At 42.6% G+C, this 12,069-nt stretch overlaps 1 protein-coding gene across 9 annotated transcripts in view; it reads right to left on the minus strand.

The window, feature by feature from the left end:
• Positions 1 to 12,069, minus strand: part of LOC147126748 (uncharacterized) — a 282,315-nt gene that overhangs the window by 244,884 nt on the left and 25,362 nt on the right. For all 9 annotated transcript variants that reach the window (XR_015084604.1, XR_015084603.1, XM_086021734.1 and 6 more), the window contains one exon: positions 4,258 to 4,351. Coding sequence is in view for 7 of the 9 variants with exons in the window: in XM_086021729.1 (XP_085877855.1) it covers positions 4,258 to 4,351 (94 nt within the window). In the remaining 2 variants the exon portion in view is untranslated. The remainder of the gene's footprint in view (positions 1 to 4,257; positions 4,352 to 12,069) is intronic.

Raw genomic sequence — 12,069 nt, forward strand, 5'->3', positions numbered from 1 at the left:
GGGAATACGTTTATTCACGTCCGTATTCGGTCGTCGCCGTCGCTCCGTATCGCAGGACAGAGCAGACATGGCTCCGCGGGTTGACTTCCTGCGGCCGAGGGATTCCGGGGTCAAGGAACAATCCCACCGACTGGGCTGGAGTTCAGCCACAGGTTGCCATAGCTATTATATATCAGCAGCCTCGGGGTGAGGTAAACCTTCCCTGGAGGATATTTTCACAAGTGGGTCCCACACTTTTTTTCTTTCCCCCAGCTCAAAAAATATTTGGATCTCCAACTTCCACCATAAAGGCCAACATAAAAATACAGTAGGGCCTAGATTTAGATTGGATGCAAATGTTTTGAAGTTAAAGGGAAGAAAAACGCATTTAAACTTGAGAGATTACAAAGAAATGCTTATTTTGACATATCCACAAGCTCCTTTAACGCTAACACCACAGTTTTTTGTCCTGTGTCTACTTAAACGGAAGGCAACCCAAACATTTTTTTTTTTCAAGTATTTGTTCCCAGCAGGCCCACTAGTTGAAACACGGCATTCTGATTAATTTTGCATTTGTGGAATATAAGTTAAGCAGCAAAATGCACTCGTCTTCGGCCATCTCCGGGGGCGGCCATTTTGTCTTCTGTCGACTGAAAATGACATCACAACTGCTCACAACGACCAATCGCGGCTTTAAAAGACAGGCCGTCTGCAAAAGTTTTATGTTGGAACAAAGCCCAATTTGTGGCCTTGCGGCGCTTTGCCGCCAAAAGCAACATCTTGCGGCGGAGGAAATGCACTTCAGTCCACCTTGAGTCGCCATTAATAGCAAGTTAGTGGCTGCTTGCCGGGCGGCGTCACAACCTCGGTGGCGGTTTAAAATTAAAGGTTGCGATGATAAATCTCCAGACTGTTGAAATCGTAATGGTCCCTATCGAAGATTCATCTAAGGGCTCTCAATTAAGAGACATCGCCGACACCGCGAGAGCTTTTTGGTCTAATGAAGTACTTCCCATTATTGTCGTGCTGGTAAATTATTCAACGAAACTCCTGATGGGAGGGCTGGGTGACGCCAACGAGGGGAGAGAAAATAAAAATGAGAGAAGTCTTCTCATCATTTCCAATTCATCACCTTTCTGCCCATATTGCCCTCCAGATCACAGAGAATATTCACCTAATCAGATTTATGATTTATCCCATTTAAATTCAGTAGACTTTATCAAACGCTGCAGGGTGGTGGGCGGACGAAGAGGGGCTGAGCGGGACAGACTGGCGAGAAGCAATTTATAATCTAGGGAAAAAAGAAAAAAAGACACCTAGTGTGGGTGACCTCTATTTGAATGAATAATGATTGGCTCTTCAGATATTCCGATGCCGTGCCGTTTCTAATGAGCTACAGTGATTATTTGCTGGTGTCTAAGAGCAGATTCTCCTGATTCGACTTATTATCGCTCGAAAATATGTGTTTCACGGCTGCCACGCTGTCACTCGAACGTTTTTTTTTTTTTTTTTTTCTCCATTTAGCGTTTATAAGCATTCCATCAAAGTCTAGCAATTAGCATATATATGTTTGGACAGCACTGGATGAGGCAGTATCAGAAATGATTTACTTATATTCTCATGAATATAGAATTAGCGTGCGACTGTCTGAGCCAATGCATCCCCTCCAATCAGCGACGGAATTTCAATTCATTAAATTTCCACGTAGTCCAATATCTCCTTTCAAGTGTCTTAACAAGCGCTTGCATTCGATAGAAATCTGCTTTGGTTCATTTTTGAAGATTTCACTCATTAATCATTATTAGTTCAACCTGACCGGCGTGATTGATATGGCTTAATTAGCTATTAATTGCAGCTTTTGTAATTCATTACGAGCCCCCGGCTTTGTGTTGGCTGTGGTGGCGCGTGCCTCGTTGCAAAGATCATTTACCTCATTAAAACACTCGAAATGACGCGCAAAATTTACATATTATGGGAAAAAAAAAACACAAAGTCGTCCAATGGTGTCATTTTTAGAGTAATAGAGTAGTCAATAAAACACAGTAGTAGATTAGCATCAACAGTTTTCTTAATAAGAACACAAGAGTTTGGGAATATTGTACTTGCAAAATTTGTCGTTCTTCGCAGAGGATAAAGAAAGTGTTTTGAAATTATCTGTTTTGTTCCTGTTCACATATGTGTTGCTTTAAGGGTTAGAACAACCTGAAACCAATGCTATTTGTGAGCCCATCTATAGCTTTTCCGATTATGTGTTAGCAATAAGCTAGCAGACTTTTTAGACAAAGTTGGTTTTAAATACACAACTTAGTTTAACTTCAACTAGGAGTGTGGACATTCAGAAAACCTGTTGTGGTATCAGCATTATTATTCATCTAAAGCTTGTTAACATTTTTATTTGAGCAACTGCTATTTCCTTAGCCCTGCGGCTAATTAGCGACACACGCTCCTTCATATAACAGCCAAAATGGACACAAAATCTCACCTTTACGGCAATCGATTTCTTAGCTATCGATCCACTGGTCTCTAAGGTCATGGACAAGTGGTGAACAGGATCGATTGTCATTGATTCATCTGTTCACTCGCAAGCACATTTAAAGGCAGCACAACCAGACAAAGAAGTGCTGCTAGCTTGACCCTCCTGGGTCATTTCGGTAAATCTCTTAATGGCTCGACGTAACCTCTGACCCCACTTTGCCTTTCATCAGAGAGCGTAATCGGAGATTCATAGCGTCCTCACTCCTCCAGTCTTTAGTGAGCGGAACCTTGAGTACACAATCGCACTCAACTCTTAAGTATGGGCTATAAAGAGGGATTTCAAGCTTTGAAATGAAGTTTACATTTTCCTACTTAATGTGGTGAGAGTTAGTTTTTCAAAATCACATGACATTAATTTATTTCGCAGTTCTAAATTGGATTAGCGAAACATTCTCGCCAAGACGAGTCATCCGGGCAACTCGAATCATGCTGAGATGTCGTGGAAACATGACAAGCTCAAAAAAAAAAATCGCAACTGCGACACATGTACATAGTCATAAAAAAAAAAATAAATAAATAATAAAATCATTCAGCAGCAAAATGAGTCCGGGGCTCGTTGCACTGCGGGAAGGCTTTTACCACAAATGCAGTGTGTGCACCTGCTGCTGTCACTTAAAAACATATTTGAATCGTATGCAGGGAGCCAGGATGTTCTCGGAGGGCGGCAAAAAAAATAAATAAATAAATAAATAAACGAGTGAAATGAAAATCACATCATGAAGTATTTGGCGCTAAACTAAAGCACCGGACAAAAGGAGATGTTGACCTGACGGTGAAGAGCGTTTGATGAAATGTCAGGGGCGAGATGGGCGAAATTATTACGAGCCGCGCTGTGGGGGAACGTGACTGTGGAATGTAATGGCGAGTCCATTCAACAGCTGTCACAACAGTTTACTGGAGAAATGATGACCTCATAGCGGTAGCGCTTGAGGAAAAGGCAAATGGTCACCAAAGTCATTAAGTCCATGGCAAACTGTGACTGTGGCACCGCTCGGCAAGACGGGTTGAAAAAGAATGAAATGGAAGAATGCTCGAGGGTTTGATGTACTGCATCAATGTATGATAAATTGAATTATGATTCAGGAGCTGGGTGGTTTTATTGGTAGGGACCACCGTTATCTGATCATTTCAATTGTTGGTGAAATTTTATATCCCAACCCCAAACGTTGCCTGGGTCGCGCGCAACAAGCTTGTTCGGACACACACTTTGGACATTTGCATTTCAAAACTTGTAGCAATTCGGTCCGATCCAACACACACTTACCTCCATTTAAATTGACACTGCTGGGGGGGGGGGAATTACCCTGGTTCAAGATGATAAGGGGGAGGGGTGAATGTGTGGTAAGTAGGGCTGAACTAATTCTAAAAATAATTTAACTGCATTTTTTTTTTTACATGATATAATCTTGTGATATCGACTTCAATTCGATTCATTGTTCAGCTCGAGCGATAACCCTTACTGTGACGTCACAAAATTCAAATTGAAGAGGTTAAGCATTGGCGATGGACTTGAACGATTGCATTTCTGCCTCTCCCTCCGACTTCACTGTAAAAAGGTTCTAATGACACTTCCAAAAAAGCCCCGAAGATCACACATTTTTATTCAATCAGCTGCGCTTGTGCCGCAATGCCTTCAGACACCATCCAAGCACTCTGCCTGCCTCAGTCTATTAAAGGACAGACTTAGCAGTGTGTGTGTGGGGGGGGGGGGTTGGGGGGGGTGCGTGTGTGTGTGTGGCTCACCTCCATTGACAACTGGGAGGTTGGAGGTTAATCTGAGGTTGGTCCAGTTCATCAGATTGGTGGAATGATGTGAGGATCTGGCAGGTGGAGTCCACTGGGGAAAAATACAGAAGCGTGGATTTGAAAAAAATGCTCATTTTGGCTCAACAAAGAGTTAATGTAGTTTAATTTTGATAAATAAAGATATGATTACTTTTATATGGATTTGTGGAGTTTTCGCATTGTCATCAACAAAAAGGAGATTTAAAAAAATATATAGATATATATATATTCTTCACTGTTAAACACAAAATGTCAGCATGTTTCCATACCACACACGAGGAAATGTCAAAGGTTTAACTAAAGAGGAAGTGTGATTTAACGGCGACTCTCCTTTGAGTGCAATGTCAAATGTCAACGATGTGCCAGTATTTAAACCACTCAGGGGAATTGTAATGTAAATGGATTACGTTTCAAAAACCAGAAGCCATTCATTTACGAATGTGATTGCACTTTAGTTTACATATTTAAATGTTGAGATATTTAGATTTGAATGAGGCAAAATAACATGCCTTTTCCCTCAAATATATTGTTATCAGCATTTGTTTCAGATGTACTGTAATTATTTTCTGTATAAAAATTAATTTGCTGTTCAAAAAAAACCTTTTTCAAACTCGAGTCTTGAAAAAGAGGGTGTCGTCTTATAATCAGGGCCGTCTTATATTCGGGCCAAGACGTTATATATATATATAAGGGCTATCACCGTAAGAAATGACTAATAGGAAATGGAACGAGACTGTACCAAGGAGAAAGCAATCATGATTATTACGCCAACAATAAAGTGCAAGGATACTGTTTGCAAAATGTTCCGCAAGCAAATAAGGAGAGCCACGCTCATCTCTCGCCACCTCCTCATATAACCGCACTTTCATAGAAAATCCGTTTGCATTTTGTTTTTCAATTTTCTGATAAGTCTGTTCAAATTTGGGCAGCACTAGAATGGAAACCCAATAAGTACCCAAGTTTCAGGCATGATAACGCATCAGAAATGTGGTTTTTGCAGGATATTACAAGGCAAACACCGGTGATGTCAACGTGACAAGTACAAAAGAGTAATTCTGATGCAAAGCGTCTTCCAAAATGCCATAAATGGGATTACAGAGGGGAAATGCTTTCCATCAGAATGAAAAACTTGTCGTACACCTCTTAGCGAGTTGTATTTGTAAGCTAAATGAATGAATAATTAGACACAGGTAGGCAGATACTGTGTATATATATATATATATATATATATATATATATATATATATATATACACCGCGGTTGTGAAATGTAATAGTTTCTCCATAATAATTTATTATAATTATACTTGACTCAAAGCATTGGAATGAAAATATACCACTGAGTTGACTATTATGCATAATGAAAAAAAGAAGCTTCCGAAAATTCAACCGACAAGAAAATAGTAGACAATATAACCGTTCCAGGTATAGTCATGCCTGTTAGCAGAACTGTTGTAAAAACACTCGGTGTGTACTGTTAAAGAACATGAGTGCATTTCTATCAATATGAATACCATTTCACGTTTTTTTTTTTTTTTCTTTTCTTGGAAACAAGCAAAGAGCTGCTTTTTTTCCACTTTAATATAGCTGCTTAAAAGAACAGGAAGTGCACTTCCAGACTGCTGCACTTGCATGATGAGCAAACACGCACGACTCCCGATTCAGAACGTGTGACAAATCTGATTCCAAATGCAAAGTAAATCGGGACAAATGTGGGCTTTACGTCGGCGAGCAGAGCAAATGCGGCATGAGTGCAATTCGAGAATAATGACCTTCGGGGTCACGGCCTATCCTTGGCGAAATGCTGCAGTCGGCTTTTAACCTTAAAGGTTCAATTGGAAGGTCGGTTGTGGCATGGTGCCCAAGTCAAATAAAAATTTCTGAATGAAACGTGAAAAAAAAAAAAAAAAATATATATATATATATATATATATATATATATGAGCGCCTAACAAGCTGACGCAAGAGGCGTAACGACACTAAGCAAGCGAGCCATCTGGTAAATACATCTCCGCCTCCTTCCTCCATCTTGGCTTACTGTACATTCCCAACATGCAATCTGCCCCCTTTCTCACGTACGGTTGCTCCTTTTATATTCCTCTCACACGGTCTCTTCCTCTTTTCGCTCCTCCATCTGTTTCGCCTTTCCCCTGCTTGCCGGAGTGTTTTGCACCTACCTTCCCACCCCCCTGTAGGCCTTGTGTGACTGCTGTAATGAATTGTACTTAATTGCCGACTGGGACCCACGGCCTTAAATATAATTCTCAGGACACTTAACCGAGGTCAGTGTGAATGATAAACACACCTGAATAAATGGTCTTGAGCTGAGAGCAAAGCAGAAAACCATTTCTCTATTTAGAGCCCGATGAGGCAAAAGCACAGAATATGATGGAAATGATTGGGGCAATTATTAGCGTCGTTAGCTTGAATTACAACTTCCTTCTCGTGTACTTCAGAGCAGAAGAAGCAGCGAAAAAAAAAAAAAAAGATGGGATACAATTAACAATAACAATTAGATTGATATTCAATTCAAAGTGATAAAATGGCCTTGCACTGATCTTGTGATTTGTTGCTAAGTAGGCTAAATCATCTCAATATTTTGTTTTTTTTCACATTTTCTGTAGTTGTTCTGGTATACTCTGCCACTGGAAATATAGTTATTTCAAAAAGGGCAACAATACACTAACACATGAAAAAAACAATCTCATTTAGAATGCGGTGAATAATTTGTTTACTGCTAGTCGACGCAAGCTAACACGAGCCACGAAACACTGATTTAGACTCAGAATGAGAGTGATGACAAACACTTTTTGCTTGTCGAAAATGACAGGAATCCAAAAGCAATATACTTCCAGCTCTGTAAACAAAACCATTTGTTCTTCTCGCTGTTACGGCAAATGGCGCTCCGGCAGATAAACACCATTAGCAGAGCTTCATTCCCCGGGGTATTACCTCGAGGAAACAAGGCAAAGGAAATCCTCACGCGTGTGCGTGATGCGCCGAGCGCCGACGCGTTTACAGTGCGTTATTAATCACGGGAAGATCATTTGCTCCTCAGAGCCACCCAGGAGCTTAATTTCATTTGTTCGCATCGATTTAACGGCCGTTTCAGAAACGGGGCGGGCGGTGCGGGGAACGCGGGGCTCGATGCAAGCTATTGATCAGTAACTAAATGACCTTGCGTACACTGTGTCCAAAAGACGGAGGGGAAGACGTCATTGAAGCGCTTCTGGTCGTTTTTAATATCGGGATGACGCGTGCGCGGACCAATAGAACAACGTACAGCACCAGCCCACATATTATCCTGAGTGCAATTTATCTTTTTATATTGTTATAATTTATATTGATGCAACACTTTGGCCGCGGCGGGAGCACTGTCATGACAACCAATGGTACTTTGTGTTCCAGCCACTTGCACTTGGCAAAGCAAGTCAATTTACGAGTACCTGGCAACCTTTGGTCGTTCGCCCCGTGAGCAACTATTCCCGGGTAGAGCCTTCACGTTGCGGCGAACTGGGCCTGGCGGGGGAGACCCCACGCTCTCTTGGCTCACAAACATACCTGGTTTACAAGTGTGACATTATACAGGAGATGATGAAGTACCCGGCTGGACTCAGGCCCTCGCTCTGGATGTTTGGTGCATATGTGTGCGTGGCAGGTTAATGGAATAATGAGATTTCATTCCGAGAAGCCACTAGGATGATTAACAGGGCGGCAGGTCATTTCAACGTGCCGGCACAAGAATTTAGTAGGGGATTGCATTAAAAATCTGTCTGTCTCTCGCATTTGAGAACCACAGTAGTTTATACAATAAAAGACAAGTCATTTGCGCATAATACCCGACTAAATTCTCAAAACCCGCGCCATGTACTATCGTAATTTCTAAAACCAATCTTGTCTTGCTAGTAAATTTTCCTCATTCAACCAGGTCATTTCATTTTCAGGGCATTGAATCGATCGCAACTGGACTGTTGTGGTTTTGCCTTTCATCTGAACGGGCTGCATCAGTTCATGCACTAGCCTCGGCATTGGGGTGGAAACCCAACTACGTAGCCTTCAAATTATAGCCACAGCCCAAATCACGAATGGCATCACGCTTTTGGGATGTTAAACAACGGTTCTTAAGATGCCGTTTTTTGCTCACCACTAACAAACAAATGTTTCCCTCAGGTAAACTCCTTTTCCTGCGTGCTCCAGACTTCTTGTTGCCCATTTAACTGTGAAAAGCTTTAAATGACTCATCGGAATCCAAACTACGTGGTTAGCCGGTGTTCCACCCCAAATCTGAAGCAGTTCAGTGAACCAAGTAAAAGGACAAATGATACGCTGGTCAACTGGTCTCCGGGTGTTACCATGTTTGTCGTCCCCCGTCCTCCGTCCTAAAAATGGGCATCCGTCCTGGACGGAAGGACGGAGCGTTCCGCCCCCGGGATGGAATGCCCAGCTCTGAGCATTACCCCTGCAGTGTATCAACATCCGCACACATACACAGGTAAGCGTATGTGTGTGTTAAGTAGGGGAATGATGGATATATCTCGTTGCCCGCCTTAGCTTATCTGGAAAAGGACCAGTATGGGTTTCATCAGGAGCTTGATGAAGCCGGAGATACAAGTAAGCCAGGCGAGCTTTCGAGGAAGGCAACAGCCGCACAAAACAAGATTGGCTTGTCCGCCCGGCGAAATAAATGGCGGCGCTAAGGCTGAGAGAGTCAACAAAAGGAAAGAGGAGGCTGCCTTTATGTGGGTGCCTGTTTGATAAGGCCCCCGTGGTGTGATTACGTAAAGCTAAAAGAGAGCTTAATGCACTTGGAACTGATGGCAAATATCGCAAACTTTCTCAAGTTGTATGCTTGGTAATCTTAAAAGATCAGTGTTGAGTGGAGTTTAGGTTGAAGGAACAATGTTACAACAAAAAGGTCATTTATTAAGGAACCCGTCGCATTAATTTTCTTCTTGTATACGAACATCATGAACCTAAGTTATCTTGATATAGTTCCGGTGGGAAACATGGAGAAAGCGTTACAATAAATCCCAGTACCATTGTCCAGCGATTGCCCATTGCTCACGGGTACTGTCGGCAAAGAAATTCTGGAATATTTACAACAAACAAATCTGCGACGAATGCTGCCGTTGAAAATTACATTTGAACCGAGCGCATGGAATATCAGGGAGAAAAGCCACTGGTTCCCTTTTGCATCGTCAGCTCACTGTAGACTGGATTTATGATCTAGCACCGAGTTCGTTTTATTTATTTATTTTTCATCCCCTGAGTGTTTGAACCCCCGTAGCGATGGCAGAATTGGGGGACCCAGTCCAGTGATTTATGACAGACCTTTGCATAGCTCTTGACCAGGTGTGAAACGAGGGTCCCAGGTCCCTGTACGGATTTTTATTGCTTAACACAACGTATTCTGTCATTTTATACGCGCAATTTAGCGTAACAGCACAATGGTGGTGTTGGAGACTTCTTGGAAGTGTCTGATTCTACAGCAGGCTTTTCTTAAAAATTGGTGTTGGCATGATTATACTACGATTATTATTATGAGTTATTAGAATCGATCATAAGAAAAGGCCCGACAAGTATGGTTGCAGCAGGCAAGTGCCTAATTTCTGCAACAAGCCTTTCCTAGAAATTGGGATTATGTGGGATGATTATAGTGTGAATGCTATTATTCCGAGACATCCGTGTAAGTACTAATTGTAAGTAGAAAAGGCATTGGGGCAATCTGAATAAAAGAGACAAAGCAGCACGTTCATTCACTGAGAAAGACGGTCTCAGTGCAGCTTACACAACATCTCATCTTGTCACAGGGATAGAGAGGCCAGGCCTTGGGAATTGGGAAGAGCGGGGGGGGGGGGAAGCAGATCCTCGACCCACAGTGGCTATCACTGTCACTCATGTCTGGCAGTTCATTGTATTCTGGTGACATGTAGTGGTCCCCAGTGTATGAAATGGGACGAGAGACTTTTTTTTTTCTTTCAGGCTATTCGTCTATTCCCAAGGGTTTGTTTCCTTCTGATCGTAACTTTGCACGGCAAAATGTCGAACTAAAAGGTGAACGTTTGACTTACAACAACGGGTTTTTATGCGGTCAGATGCACTAGCTCAAAATCCAGTTTGTCCAAATGTCGTTTCTACCACATCAAGCCTCTCAACGACACCCAACAGAGAAACAAAGATTTGTCCGGCCCCTTATCGATTAACTCAATCACTGCCATTGACGAATTTACACGTCTTTTCACAGTCCAGCCATTCAATCCCACAAACTTATTTATATATTTTTTCAAACTTTAGGGTAAAAGAGAGTCTGAATGAGTTAAGATGGGAGTCTGTATACCTTTGTCAATGGCACTCGAGAGCTTTTCAAAAAAGGACCAACGTAAATAACCTTCATTTTAGCTCAGCTGTACGTAAATCATGTGTCAGTTCCATCATTTTCAACACTTGCAAAGACAGCAGTGAGGCATTTTCTGGTGCGGCACTCCTGAAATAAAGTCGAGTTATTTTCAGATTGGAAGCAGCGTGTCGCTTCCACAAATTGCAGTAATTTGGGCGAGACGCCGCCTGTGATGTCCAGTTCTATTTTCTTCAAAGAGTCAATTTAGCAATTCTGTAGACATTTGCAGTGAGAGTACTGTTTGTAGTGTCCTGCAGCTGTTTATGTTCTTCCTAATTGAAGCGACTAAACAGTGACGGTGAATGCCACCTCACAGCTTATGAAGTCGACTGTACAGTAAATGTTGAAACTCTATCTTTGGGACATCAAAGTGCGCTTTTACTTTGGAGGGTCGATCCGCCGTCGCACTTTGGCTTCAGGCACCTCTTCGCTGTAATTACTTTTGCTCTTTTCCTGTCAGCCTGATAGCTTTCCTGTCGGTCTGCTATTAGCACATCTGGAAGCCATGTTGCTGGGTTCCGCTTGGTCAATCAAACACGCCGTGGTGCCTTCAGCGGAATCTCGACAGGTTCACGTGCTGTTTTGAACCGCACAAGCCAAAACAATTTAAAAGCAAGTTGTATTGCCGCACAATGTTCCGGGCTTCTTTATTTCCGAGTGACGTGAGTGCCACTGCACCTTCTCAAGCTCCATCCCAATAAAATATCGTGTGGGTTCAGATTAACGGGCTGAAGAAGTACCCTCGTAATAACGTGCACCATACTTGGGGCATCTGATGTTCATCTGAGTCAACCGGTGGCTCTCAGCCAGAGCCGCTAAAGAAACCCACACCTCAGATGAAGCACCATGTAAGACCACAGTGAGTGCGCTGCCCACATAGTCACATTTCCTGCCCCCATTTTCCAATTAACTGGCCATCGATCAGCTCGCCAGCCCGGACGAAGTGTGCCTCTCGCAGGCGAGGCTCAAAGACGCTTTCCGTACACGTTCTGTCAAGATGTCACCACGCACCGGAGGTGGACGGGTGTGCTCGCCTCCAAAGCAGCCCAAGAAATCTCTTATGAGATGACTTGATGGTTCTTTTGCCTCTGGCTGGTGCCAAGAAAGCCATACAACAACTTTTCTTTTCTTCCCTTAAGTATATGTACCAAATAAGGTCTATCGTTTAGGAAGGAATTAACGAAAGGCTGAAGCCCAATCGATGCGATTAGTGTGAACGAGCCAGCACACAACGATGAAAGCAGGTCAAGGCAATGGAGGGTGGATGTGACTTGCCTATGCAATTTTTTTTTTTTTGTGTGTGTCTTGCCTTTGTGTTTTGCCTTTTCTTGGTCATATTGATCAGAGTTAACAGGCAACATCATTTCCTGCTGA

This window comes from Filicampus tigris, chromosome 22 (genome assembly GCF_054856515.1).
Source record: "Filicampus tigris isolate MCC_2025a chromosome 22, RoL_Ftig_1.0, whole genome shotgun sequence".
Taxonomy (NCBI): Eukaryota; Metazoa; Chordata; class Actinopteri; order Syngnathiformes; family Syngnathidae; genus Filicampus; species Filicampus tigris.